Below are 12,760 nucleotides of genomic sequence, written 5' to 3'. Positions count from 1 at the left end.
AGAAATCTCATGCAAATCCATGAGAAAATCTCAAGTTATGATCAAAATCGGGTTTTTGGAAGGCAAGAACATGTTCTTCAAAAATGGACTTTTGGAGGGTCAATGCATATATTAAAACATGTCTTTTGATCGAAATCGGACCTTTTTGGGTCACTTACACATTTGAAAGCATGCATCTCTCCAAAATCACACTTTTTGGATGCCATTACATGTTTTAATATGTGCTCATAGGCAAAAACGAACCTTTTGAGAGAGGAAGCATATTTTAAAATGCGACTCGCCTTTTAGATGTTTAAGCATGAAAAACTTCACTTTTGATACAATAGCATCAAAAGGGTCCACTTATGATGAACTTTTTGATGTAATGACATCAAAAAAGTCCACCAAAGCAAACTTTATATGCAGTGACGTAAAATGTCCACTCTTGATGGATTTTACATGTTATTTCATATAAAATGTCCACTTAGGAAGACTTTAAGTCATTTAATTCACTTAAAATTATAAAAATGTTACAAAATGGGTCATAAACAATATTTGTTTATCATATTTAGAAATATAACATATAAACATAATTTAAAAGTAACATTTAAATAAGCATTTTATTTTTAAAACTAAAAATTAAATTGAAAGTATATAATTATATAGTTACTTTAAGTGAAAAATTAAAAAGTAACTCAACTTAAAATTATAACATAAAGTGCACTATAGTCACTTTAAGTTAAAAATTTAAAATTAAAGTAACTTAAAAACATAACAAAAAGTGAAAATAAGTTATATTTTTCAAAAAGTGAAAGTCAAATTGAAAATCTAACACATATTTTTGATTCGTGCTGCTGCACCTAAAAGGTCCACTTTTGAAGCACTAAAATGGACATATCTTTTGACTGACAACTCCAATTGACCTCTTGGTTAGACCGAAACGAAGGGGAAACCGAAAGGCATGACATGAGCAAAATCAAAGGACTAAAAACAAACAAATGCAAACTCAAAAGCAAAGAACAGATGATGAAGGCTTCAAAAATCAAGCAAAGGCTCGACATAAAGCAAAACAAAAAAGACTTGATGAAGGCCTTCAGTAAAAGGATTCATTATATCAATTGCCGTTGTTTGATTGATTAATAAAAACCAATTAAATAATCAAATAAGCTTAGAGAAATGTGAAACTAGTTTGAAAAAGTTTTGTACTGTTATTGGAGGCTCATTTGCAAAAAACCTATGCTCCACAGAGTTTTTGAGATGGGGACGTTTTAGGGGACGGGGACATGTTTCTGGTATGGGGATGGGTCAAAGCCAAAATTTAGGGAAAGGGACCTTAGCAGACGAAAATTAAAAACATATGGGATTTTTTTATATAGAGAGACAAAATTCAAGTATGCATATCATAACATTGATAAACCATTCACCATAGACATTTCAGAAGATCAATACATAGAAAATTATCAAATGACAAATATTAAGCACCTCCATTATAACATATCACATACATACGTAGTAAAATCAAAATGCCTAAAGTCTCCAAGTATTATGCATGAAATCATAATAGAATAAAGAGAAGTGCAACTAAAATAGTAAATAGTAAATAGAAATACTAAATGCAATATTTTCTCATTGCTGCTACTGTTGTTGCTCTATGTTTTTTCCCCTCTTAGCAAGTGCATCATATCTTAAAATGAGTAGAAGAGTTAGTGTTTTAATGTTTTAATGGACAAATATGGTTTGCACATTTTTATTATGTCTTTAAGACAACTACGAACCCACACAAAAAGTAAAATTTATTGTTTTGCCTTTACCCGACTAACTGGAAAAAAGGGGATGGCTAGAAGTTTCGGGACGATTGCTGTCCCTAGTACTGCTAGCCGTCCCCAAGTTTCCTAACCAAATCTTTTTGCCATTTTGGGGACATTTCCGAATTTGGCAAAAAGGGGACATCAAAAATCCATCCCCGCATCCCTGTTTCGTCCCTGGGATGGGTACGAGCCAAAAAGCATAGGGGAGGCATCCCCGTGGAACATTGCAAAAAACCTATGCAGATAGGCAATAAGTCGAGAATTGTTTTGAGGTGGGTGACTTTATTTTTGTGCCTCTAGTCTTCAAGTAGTCTTCTTTGAAAAATACTAGTGTAGAGAAGTTGAATCTTCTATTGCCTTTGCAGGATTTTACAAAGGGTTGGTAAAGTAACCTATGAATTGGAGATGGAGGAGAGTAGCAGAATTCATAACACATTCTATGTTCCTTGCCTCAAAAAGGGTACTTGAACAGGATATCATATTATTATGAAAATTTTCACCATAAGTTGAGGATAGTTGATCGATATTGGTTCTTGGTGCTATTTTGGATGTTAGAGAGGAAACAAGCAAGCAATATGATTAAGGAGTACATTGGATGAAGGGAGTTGCCTATAGAAAAAGCTAGTTGGGAAGGCAAACAAATTTCACAGCATCCAAATCTTTGCTTGCTTCAAAACAACATATTTTGCGAAGGGAGGACTATATTGTCTACTTTTGAGTAGTTGAAGATGGCCCATTTAGAGATTAATGTTGAAAATATAAGGTAATTAGTTCAATTAATTAATTAAGATTGTCCAATACAGTAATATTTTATGGATAGCTATGTTTTAATTAATAAAATATAATTTAGAAAATAATACAAGAAATAATAATAATGTCACTTTTTTCATTGAGCTCTAATGATATATTTTAAGCAATAATTTGGAATATTCTTTTAGAGGTTCTTGTAGAGAAAACCTTAGTATAAAAGCCCTAAAGGAAATTAATTTTGATGGGGGAAGATCTATCATAGCTGGTGATGGGTGGAATCGTTCAGATCTTATGGTTGAATTTGAGCAAGTTCTAGTTTTGTGAAGTCTTATGAGAAAGACAAAATTATTCAAGGTATTTGTATCCGTTGAAAAGGGCTTGCAGGCATTGAATTGGATGCCATGAAAGAGGGCTTGTGGACCGGTGAGTATTTATGAATTGGATATAACACTAGTTATCGTAACATTTCATGGTTGGGTGTGAAAGAAATCTATCAGTGTGAAAACTTGTGCTGGTTGGGTGTTGAAATATTGTGATTACCTTATTCCTAGGTAAATACACACTTTCTTCTAGGTGCAACTTTTAATAGAGGTTGAATGCATTTTGGGCTGCATATAGGGCAGGTTGGCATGAGTCTCTAGGTTAGGTTGTGGTCATGTCTAGCATCCATTTCTTACTATCATTGACGTATTTGATGAATCAACAAAGGCATTTCAGTTTGTGTGGAGCTATGTCCATTTTAAAGGTGGTTACTTGGCATTTTAAACCTCTTGTTACAAGTTGAACAATCCCAGTCAATGGATGTGTGAATATTATAGTGCCAAACAATTGCTTTTGCAGCCCTACAATTTGTATTTAATCTTCATTGTTGCTGGTTGAATCCATCTGCACACCATTTTAGTGTCATATTCCAGGTATAGAAGAAAAGGTCAGAAAATCTATGTTGCATGGATATGTGTACCCATGCTCCTAGGGTGAGTACCCACATACCCAAGTACTGGATACTTAGTGGAGAGCATCATAACTGGGGACCCTGATTAAGATTTCTGATTTTTGTTTTGGTTTTTTGTTTGCGTATCAGCATGGTGTTTATCAAGTTTAATTCAATATGTAAGCAGTTTACTTGGATTCAATGCTAATTAACAGTAAACTTTATAACTGTTCAAGTCAGAGGTCTATCTTTTGCAATATGTTATTGTTATATGATTTATGATCTTGTTTAATTTTAAAGTCTGCCTTCTCTGTTATGCATCTAAAAATTAAGCATATATTATGTTTGCAAACATAGCGCAATCTGAAATTGAAAACAAAATATTACATTTGCAAACTTTATCAATGTTTTTGTTTTGAAAAACCATTGGCAAGAATCATATTTTCAGATTTTCTATAAATATTAAATTATATTTAAAATTGATGTACCCAAGTACCCCATTCCCTATTTTGAAAACAGTCGTACCCATACACATGCCCATACCCTAAGTACCCAAGTACCCCCATCCCCATTTACCCTTGATTAAAATGTATTTTTGTGCATTGATAGTCATAGCAGAACTGTGGCGTCATTTGCAACAATATATTTAATGTAAGTTTAATTCATATGAATGTCTTTGGCAACGTTTTGTGTTGCTTGAATTCTGTCCTAATATAGTGGTTGCATTCTGTTGGGTGGATATTTTGCAATTGACAGTTTTGGATAAAAATCCAGTCGCAAAATAGGATGACCAGCCACAGTGTTGGAGACAAAGTCTCTCTTATTTTAAAGGGAAGGCTCCCCCTTCTCACCGTTCTTTGGATCAACTCAAGGTAAGCAAGAAGTTGAGAGATTTTTATAAAATGGGTGTTACCAATATCCTTTCTTCTTATCTTTCAAAAAAGAATCCACTTACTCGTGGAGTGAGTAATGGGCAGGGTGAATCTCTAACTACACTTTTATCAAGAGCTGGAAATAGTGATATCGATAAACCTTCATTAACTCAAAGACTAGCTAAAAATGTACCGGTTTGGCTCTATGTCCAGTTGTATTTCTATAAGAAAAGCTTTACAATTAGGGCACAAAGACTCCTAAAAGTAAAAATACTTAACTATTTTGCTAATTAAGAAAGAAGTATAAGCTACAGATAAAGCTTCTAGCTATATATTTCCACAACCGCTCCCAGTCAAAGCTTCAGCTCTGATAGTCTCTTAAATCACTATGTTCTTTTATTGAACACAATAATAACATGAACCAAGACAATAAGCACAAATTACAGTCAAAGCTTCTAATTTGTTCTATCACAATTGCTTCCAGTCAAAACTTTGAATTCAGTTGCTTCTATTATTCACTTTTCTCCCAAATTCATACTACACAATCAAAGTTATGCTTCCACAAATCTGGCAGAGCTTTCTTGCATACAACAAAGATGATTTTTACATGAGGGGGCACTCCTTTATATAGGCACAGGAGTTGAGAAAAAGATGGAGGAAAAAGTGGGAGCAACTCAACCAACTTTGACCTAATTTAACTAAAAGAGAAAATATAGGGTTACATGCAACTCGCATTACATGTTTTACATACACATGTAACTTGCATTACATGTAATTACACATCTTCATGTAATGCATCCTCTTCAACTACAAACATGAAAGAAGAAAGAAGATGGAAGAGAATTGAAACAATCCTAGGGATTGTCTTGAAAGGCCTTGTACTTGGAAATGCTATCCCAGATGATAACAAGATTAGAAGTTCCTGTATTTTGTACCATTGATTCACCTTGATAACCACGATGTTGTGTCTTTTGATAACCTCTGACTTTGATGAATTGTTTGTTGTCATGTGGAAACTTGATGTGGTCCAACTTTTCTTACTCAAGTTGTTGTGAATTCTCCTTTGTAGATTGACAAATTCTGGACTCTTTGACACTTTGAAAACCTTCTTGATGGTGTCCGGATGTAAACTCGGAACAACTTTCCATTAGCACCTTTATCCCCCCGTTTTTTGAACTAAAGTGTTTGGCATATGGGAATGTGTGCAAATGGAGATTGCTGATTTTAAAAAGTGACTTAGGCTTTCAAGATGTCATTGCATAAAAAATGGATTACATGTAAATGCAACATGTAATGGGAGATGGAAGAATGAGATGGAAAAATGCGGAAACATGTATTGCTCATGAAGTTGCGAATGCATATGGAGGGATGAAAATGGAAAATGAGATTACATGCATGTGTGGATGGTGAATGAGATGGAAAACATGTAATCGCATTTGTTGGATAAGATGCGAAGTGTTGTGACATGGAAAGATGGAAATGAAATGTGGAGTGAAGTGAAATGTGCTCAAGTTCTTGGGAATGAACTTACAATTTTTTCCAAAAGAAGAAAAACAAAAAAGTAAGCAAGCAAACAATAAAAACAAGCACAAAACAAACACATGCCTTTGGCAAAAGACTCAAACATGTCAATATGCAAAGCACTTCAACATGCAATTTCGAATTTGGAGTTTGAGAAAATTCCGAAAGTGTGAAAATGAGAGTGTTCATTATTTTTAAAGGCAAAATGCACTTTTTATGGAATATATATGGACAAATGTGCAATTTCAAGCTAAAATATGCATGGAAATAGCCAGATAAGCATGAATTGATGAGCAAGTTTGAAAATGTCCATTTACTTGGAGGTTAAAGAGCCAAAATAACAAGTTTTAAACACTTGAAGACCAATTCTTCCTCAAATCCGGATTTTTAAAACAACTTTTTGACTTTTCCACAGTTGCATTTAACAAAAATTAATGAGCAATGAAGAGTCGAATTTGACATGAAAGTGCCAAATACATGGTCTCCAAAGACAATATCATGCATTTAAAACTAAAAAAAAATCCCTTTTGATCAAAGGTATGAGCTGGAAATGCATTTTTTTGAGTTTTTGAACAAAAACATGACTTTTTAATGCAAAAATCTGGGCCGTTTTTGCAAAAACGTGGCCAAAAAATGCATGTTTTTAGTCATTTTTGACTTGTGAATGTAAAAAGAACTTCCCCATGCACATACATGGATCAAAATGCAAAAACGTGACTTCAAAATACAAAAATGTGGATAAAAACCCCAACTTTCTGGGTGTTTTTAGCAAAACTTTGATTCATAAAAGGTATGAAATGAATTCGTTTTTGGCTTCAAATTGCAAAAATGTGAGCCAAGATGTAATGCAAATGATTGAAGATGTCAGAACTCCTCTTTTCCTTGCAAAAATGTGATTTAAATCACTCAAAGTGGATTTATTTGAAGATTTTTTCAAAAACGTGCCCTTGGAAGGAGTTTGAAATTTTTATTTTAGCAAGATAAATCCATTTTCAATGTTGGAAAATACATGGCCAAGCAAAATCAACCCTATTGGAGAAAATCTCATGCAAAACCATCAAGAAATCTCAAGTTATGATCAAAATCTGGTTTTTGGAGGGCAAGAGTATGTTCTTCTTCAAAAACGGCTTTTGGAAGGTCAATGCATATATTAAAACATGTTTTTTGAATAGAAATGGACCTTTTGGGTCACTTACATATTTTAAAATGTGCATCTCATCAAAATCACACTTTTTGGGTGCCATTACATATTTAAAAATATGCTCATAAGCAAAAATAGACCTTTTGGGGGAGGAAGCATGTTTTAAAATGCATCTCACTTTTAAGATGTAAAAGCATAAAAACTTCACTTTTAATGCAGTAGCATCAAAAAGATCCACTTATGATAACCTTTTGATGTAATGACATCAAAAAGGTCCACAAAGTAAACTTTATATGTAGTGACATATAAAATGTCCACTTTTGATGGATTTTATATGTTATTGCATATAAAATGTCCACTTATGAAGACTTTAAGTCATTTAATTCACTTAAAATTATAAAAATGTTACAAAATGGGCCATTAACAATATTTATTTATCATATTTTGAAATAAACATATAAACATCATTTAAAAGTAACATTTAAATAAACATTTTATTTTTAAAACCAAAAATTAAATTGAAACTATATTGTTATATAGTTACTTTGAGTGAAAAATTAAAAAGTAATTCAACTTAAAATTATAACATAAAGTGCACTATAGTCACTTTAAATTAAAAATTTAAAGTTAAAAATAACTTAAAAACATAACAAAAAGTGAATATAAGTTATATTTATCAAAAAATGAAAGTCAAATTGAAAATATAACATCATATTTTTTATTCGTGTTGTTGCATTCAAAAGGTCCACTTTTGAAGTACTAAAATGGATATATTTCTTGATTGACAACTCCGATTGACCTCTAGGTTAGACTGAATCGAAGGGAAAAACAAAAGGCATAACATGAGCAAAACTAAAGAACTAAGAACAAACAAATGCAAACTCAAAAGCAAAGAATGGATGATGAAAGCTTCAAAAATCAAGCAAAGGCTTGAAATAAAGCAAAACGAAAAAGACTTGACGAAGGCTTTTAATGAAAAAATTTATTATATCAAATTGGTACCAATTGGTTGATCAATATTAACCAATTAAATAATGAATTAAACTCAGAGAAATAAGAAACAAATTTGAAAAAGTTTCGTACTGTTACCTACATTTTGTGGTGACAAAATGCAGGACAACACATTCTTGCATTTCACAAACTATTGTGCACTTGTACTATTTGACAATACCTCCCACTAGACACTGGAAAAATAGAAAAGATTTTGGGCATGTTATTTACATGTTGCTCAAAGCACTTGTAACTACTTGAGTGCCGCAACAAAAAAGATTTTGGGCATGTTATTTTACATGTTGCTCAAAGCACTTGTAACTACTTGAGTGCCGCAACAAAAAATATTTTAATTAGAAATGTAATTATTCCATTATTTATTTTTGTTACGCTTGGCTATTTTAGCATTTGAGGGGTTCTAAAGTTCATGACAGTATCACAGAATGTTGCAGCTGCCATTCGTCATTGAGTTTTTAACAATAAATGGTTTTCTAAGCTTGTTGTTGCTGATTATATTGCTGATCAGAATTTAAAAGTTACCAAATTGGGGATATAACACATAACATAATCCAAAATGACACTTGAAAGTTGACACATTTTAGAATCATGTCCCTTACACATTTTTACTTATCTTCCTCACCCTTTGACTTTTAATTTACTAAGCTCCTAATCCCGATTCTGATATGGGTTTGGGTATGTGAGCTCCTCATAAAATTTGTTTGCTTGGGTTCTGGTTCAGCATACATACAACAATACATATTGATTTTATAGAATTATAAATTTATATAAATGTCATAGATTCATACATGTTCATTCATCACTGGTTCAAAACCTCAAACATACAATAATAATTAATAGAGGCATGATACTCCTAAACTTTAGAAGATTAAATTCATAATTGCCAATAAATTATAGATAAAAAATCTCATTTATCATATTCATAATTTGTTAAAGTCTCAAAATGTCATTACACAATGAAAATTCAGATTATAAACCATATGTATATCTTATATTCATATTCCTCTTCATCATGATCAAATGCAACAAGGGCAGCATTTGGGTCAACTTCATTTTAACCACAGTTCATGCCCCTTGCAGTAACTATGTCCATGTCATCTGCAAGATCTGCCTCTTGTTCATCTATAGAGATGGACAAGTTGTCATAGGCTATTACTATTACATTTTGAAGTGCAATAAGCTCTCATAATAGCTAGTAATTAGCATTCAATGTTACTAGCAAGATCGTGTTCCTCGGTATTGTTAGCTTAAAAGATAGTACTAAAAGAGAATATAAGTCTCTTGTAAGCAATAAATAAGTAGTCAAATTAGGATTAAAAAGATGAGAAGGTTGCAGAGCCTCAGGAGTCAACAGTTTAGAAACACCTATACTTGAGGATTTCTAGTGCATTACTACTTCTATAATAAATAAATCTCTCCATTTATGTTTTAGAGAGTTAAATTACATCTTAATGCATTTTTTATAAGTGTTACTATCAAATAGTATTATTGTTATGTGGATCCTATTCAAACTCAAAGCTTAATTTTTTCCCACTTCCTTTGGTGCGGTTTCCCCACAGATTTTTCTACGGGAGTTTGGGAGTAGTGTACCCATGATTCGTTCAAGGGGCAGTGACCCTTGCAGGGCTGTGGGGCAGAACCCTAGATGCCCTCCTTGTCACAATATAGAATGGGGTCTAGGGGTAGCACCCCATGAGGCCAAAAATGACTTTATTATTATAAAAGGCATCAACAATTATTTTTCTACTTGACAACATAGTCTAATACTAAATTTGTAACCAATATAAGTCTTGTATAAAATGGCTTAGGGTTATGGATTTTATTATGTATGATAGTTTAGTAGCTTCTTGCAGTGGTATTGAGTTGCAAGGGAGATTGAAGATTGTAATAGGTTGGAGTTACTAGATAATGATATTGGACTCACTGTTTGGTGGACATAGCCTGGGGATTGGGTGAACCGTGTCAAATCTTTGTGTCTTCTGTTTGTTTATGTGTGCTTTATTCCATTGTGATATTGGTTATATTTATATGTAACTGCTATATTCTATCTATCTAATCCTAACAATCAAGCCTACAAATTTTGAATTCAGAAATCTTATTTCAATATTGAGGTGCAAAGCTTTGTTGTTTGGAAACAAATCTTAACCTCGCATTCTAAGGTTTGTATTTATTTATTATTTTGACATTTTAGGTTTCAAAAATGTATTTTAATGTATATGAGGCCTGATCTAGAGCACCTGAAGCTGTGGGTCCCTTTGGGTTCCCTCCCTTGGGTTTTGTCCTGGTCCTTCTTGGGTGCTTGAGTTCTTGGGTAGAACCCAGCAAGATCTAGCCCCAAACTGGTACTAGGATTGCAGCAGAACCAAAACCTAGTAACTTGGTTATTTTATCATGCTTAAATAAACCAACTTTTGTTTAGTAATTTTCTACCACAGTTGTGTTAAAATTTTATGCACTTGGTTACAATTAAGAAATTCGCGAGCTTTAAACTCATAAGTGAAAAGACTTTTCATCATCTTGCCACATTTTCCTATAATGTACTTCTACGCCTGAAATTACACTTGAACTAATGACAGTCAATGAGGTTAAAAAAGTATATATTGAAGCAACTTGTTACTTTTTATCAAATCAAATTGTTAAATGATCATTTACTTTATTTTCTACAAAAAAGGGGCCATAAAATTACGCTTGAAGTGACAGTAGATATTCACAACAACTCCATGCAATGGCTAATCCATCTAATGAAGAAGTGGCTCGACCAAGCTCATCAACCACAATCAGGCTCCTATGGACACAAAATAACAAGTAAACCCATTTGAGTTCAAAAAGTTTTTAGTAGAGGCCACGTGTCACAAAAGAAGTTTAAAGCATTAACATACTGAGGAGAAACATTTTGCACAATGAAAGCTGTTTCTTTCATCTCTGTCATAAACTGCAACACAAAACATTTCATCATATAAGATTCCTATCATTAAAAATATTCATAACAAGTAATTATTAAAGATTTCACAAAGAAAATATAAATTTATCTTCTATTCACATGATAACAATTTATTATTGTAGTGTGAAAACATTGTAGAACTTAGTTTATCAAAGATTAACAATAATGTCAATATTTTACGCCTTCCAATGTTTTAATACACATTTAATGTATTTATAAATTAAATACCAACTAGATATTAACAAAGTAGCATTACTTGCTGACTTGGAGAATGATACTTTGTTTGACTATAGTGAATTATAGTTCCTTTTTTGGGTTTTCTTACTCTTACAAAATATTAGGTAATACCTCATACAATCTATAATAAACATATATTATATGTGAAGACTATTACAATCAAGTTTAAATCTATTTTTTCTTATAGGGAAAGACAAAAATCTTAAGACAAATGCCTATTTATTCATTCGTCTAGATGTAAACACCGTTGACATTGATCTAAGAAATACAAAGTAAAGAAACAATATCATAAAGGTTAAATAAAATGTAGAGTCAATGGAAGATGGGTGGTGTTTCATGATTCTTTTTCACCAATGTAGGAAGATGATTATAAGAAAAAGACAAGGGAATCACACTATATGGAAGGAGAAAAATAGTTAATGTGCTAATATATTTTGCAAAAATTTGAAGCATTATCAACAAGTTTGAGAACATTTCTAGAGCATTGTCAATAAGTCTAGGGGATTTTGAGTAGATTTATGGGGGATTATTTGTGCTCCATAACCCTAGTGTTGGAAAACTCTCAAGAGGGAGTTTTGCCTTGAAATAAAAGATTAGAGCAACCATAGGAGCATGTAATGTTCCCAATTTGGCAAACATGGAAAAACTACAATCTCTCTAATGTTTGACCTTTTTTTTGTAAAGAGTACAAAACAGAGACGTCGAACCCCAGTCAAGACATGTGTATCAAAAATCCACACTAGAGACATTCATTCGAAGGTCGGGCTTCATTTGATGCCTCTAAAATAGGGTGTTTCTACTTTCCATCCAATTTCTTCGTGATGGAAAGTGGGAACCATTATTGTGGCCCTACCCTTGCAATTTTTTTTTGTAAAGAGTACAAAATAGAGACATCGAACCCCAGTCAAGACATACGTATCGAAAATCCACATTGCTGATTTAAATTTAGAGCCTCAAAATGCCAAAAAAATCAATTGTAATTATAGATAAAAAACTCACGGGTCAAAACCTACACTGTGTTACCAGAAACTTTTTGCCATCTTTTTTCCATTAAAAAATTTCCCAAACAAGCATTTTTTAACCTAATCCTGCAAACTTTGTATGATTTTTTATTATGTGGGTGAGTAAATGCATAATGCAATGCAATTTAGGTAAATGTTTGATGTCGAAGCATCTGGGGGCATGGAATTTTAATTTTGTTTCCAAATTTTGGTTTTCTATTTGTTTTTTCGTATTTGGTGTTCGAAAAACTGTTGGGTGGATATTTTGCAACCAACAGTTTTGGGTAAAAATCCAATTGCAAAATAGGATGACCAGCCACAGCGTGTGAGACAGAGTCTCTCTTATCTTAAAGTGAAGGCTCCCCCTTCTCACTATTCCTTGGATCAACTCAAGGTAAGCAAGAAGTCGAGAGATTTTATAAAATGGGTGTTACCAATATCCTTTCTTCTTATCTTTCAAGAAAGAATCCACTTACTCATGGAGCAAGTAATGGGTAGGGTGAATCTCTAACTACACTTCTATCAAGAGCTGGAAACAGTGATACCGATAAACCTTCACTAACTCAAAGGC

At 32.8% G+C, this 12,760-nt stretch overlaps 1 protein-coding gene across 1 annotated transcript in view; it reads right to left on the bottom strand.

The window, feature by feature from the left end:
- The window catches only part of MSH4 (MUTS-like protein 4), a 342,254-nt gene that overhangs the window by 42,656 nt on the left and 286,838 nt on the right, over nucleotides 1-12,760 (bottom strand). Inside the window, exons 20-21 of the mRNA XM_089789754.1 lie at nucleotides 10,890-10,942; nucleotides 10,697-10,795 (exon numbers count right to left, since the gene is read on the bottom strand). Of these exons, the coding sequence (XP_089645880.1) occupies nucleotides 10,697-10,795; nucleotides 10,890-10,942 (152 nt within the window). The remainder of the gene's footprint in view (nucleotides 1-10,696; nucleotides 10,796-10,889; nucleotides 10,943-12,760) is intronic.

Source organism: Cupressus sempervirens, chromosome 6 (genome assembly GCF_028749045.1).
Source record: "Cupressus sempervirens isolate cs-2001-9-10 chromosome 6, ASM2874904v1, whole genome shotgun sequence".
Classification (NCBI taxonomy): domain Eukaryota; kingdom Viridiplantae; phylum Streptophyta; class Pinopsida; order Cupressales; family Cupressaceae; genus Cupressus; species Cupressus sempervirens.
Note: the sequence above shows the minus strand (reverse complement) of the source record. Positions and strands in the feature narration are given on the sequence as shown.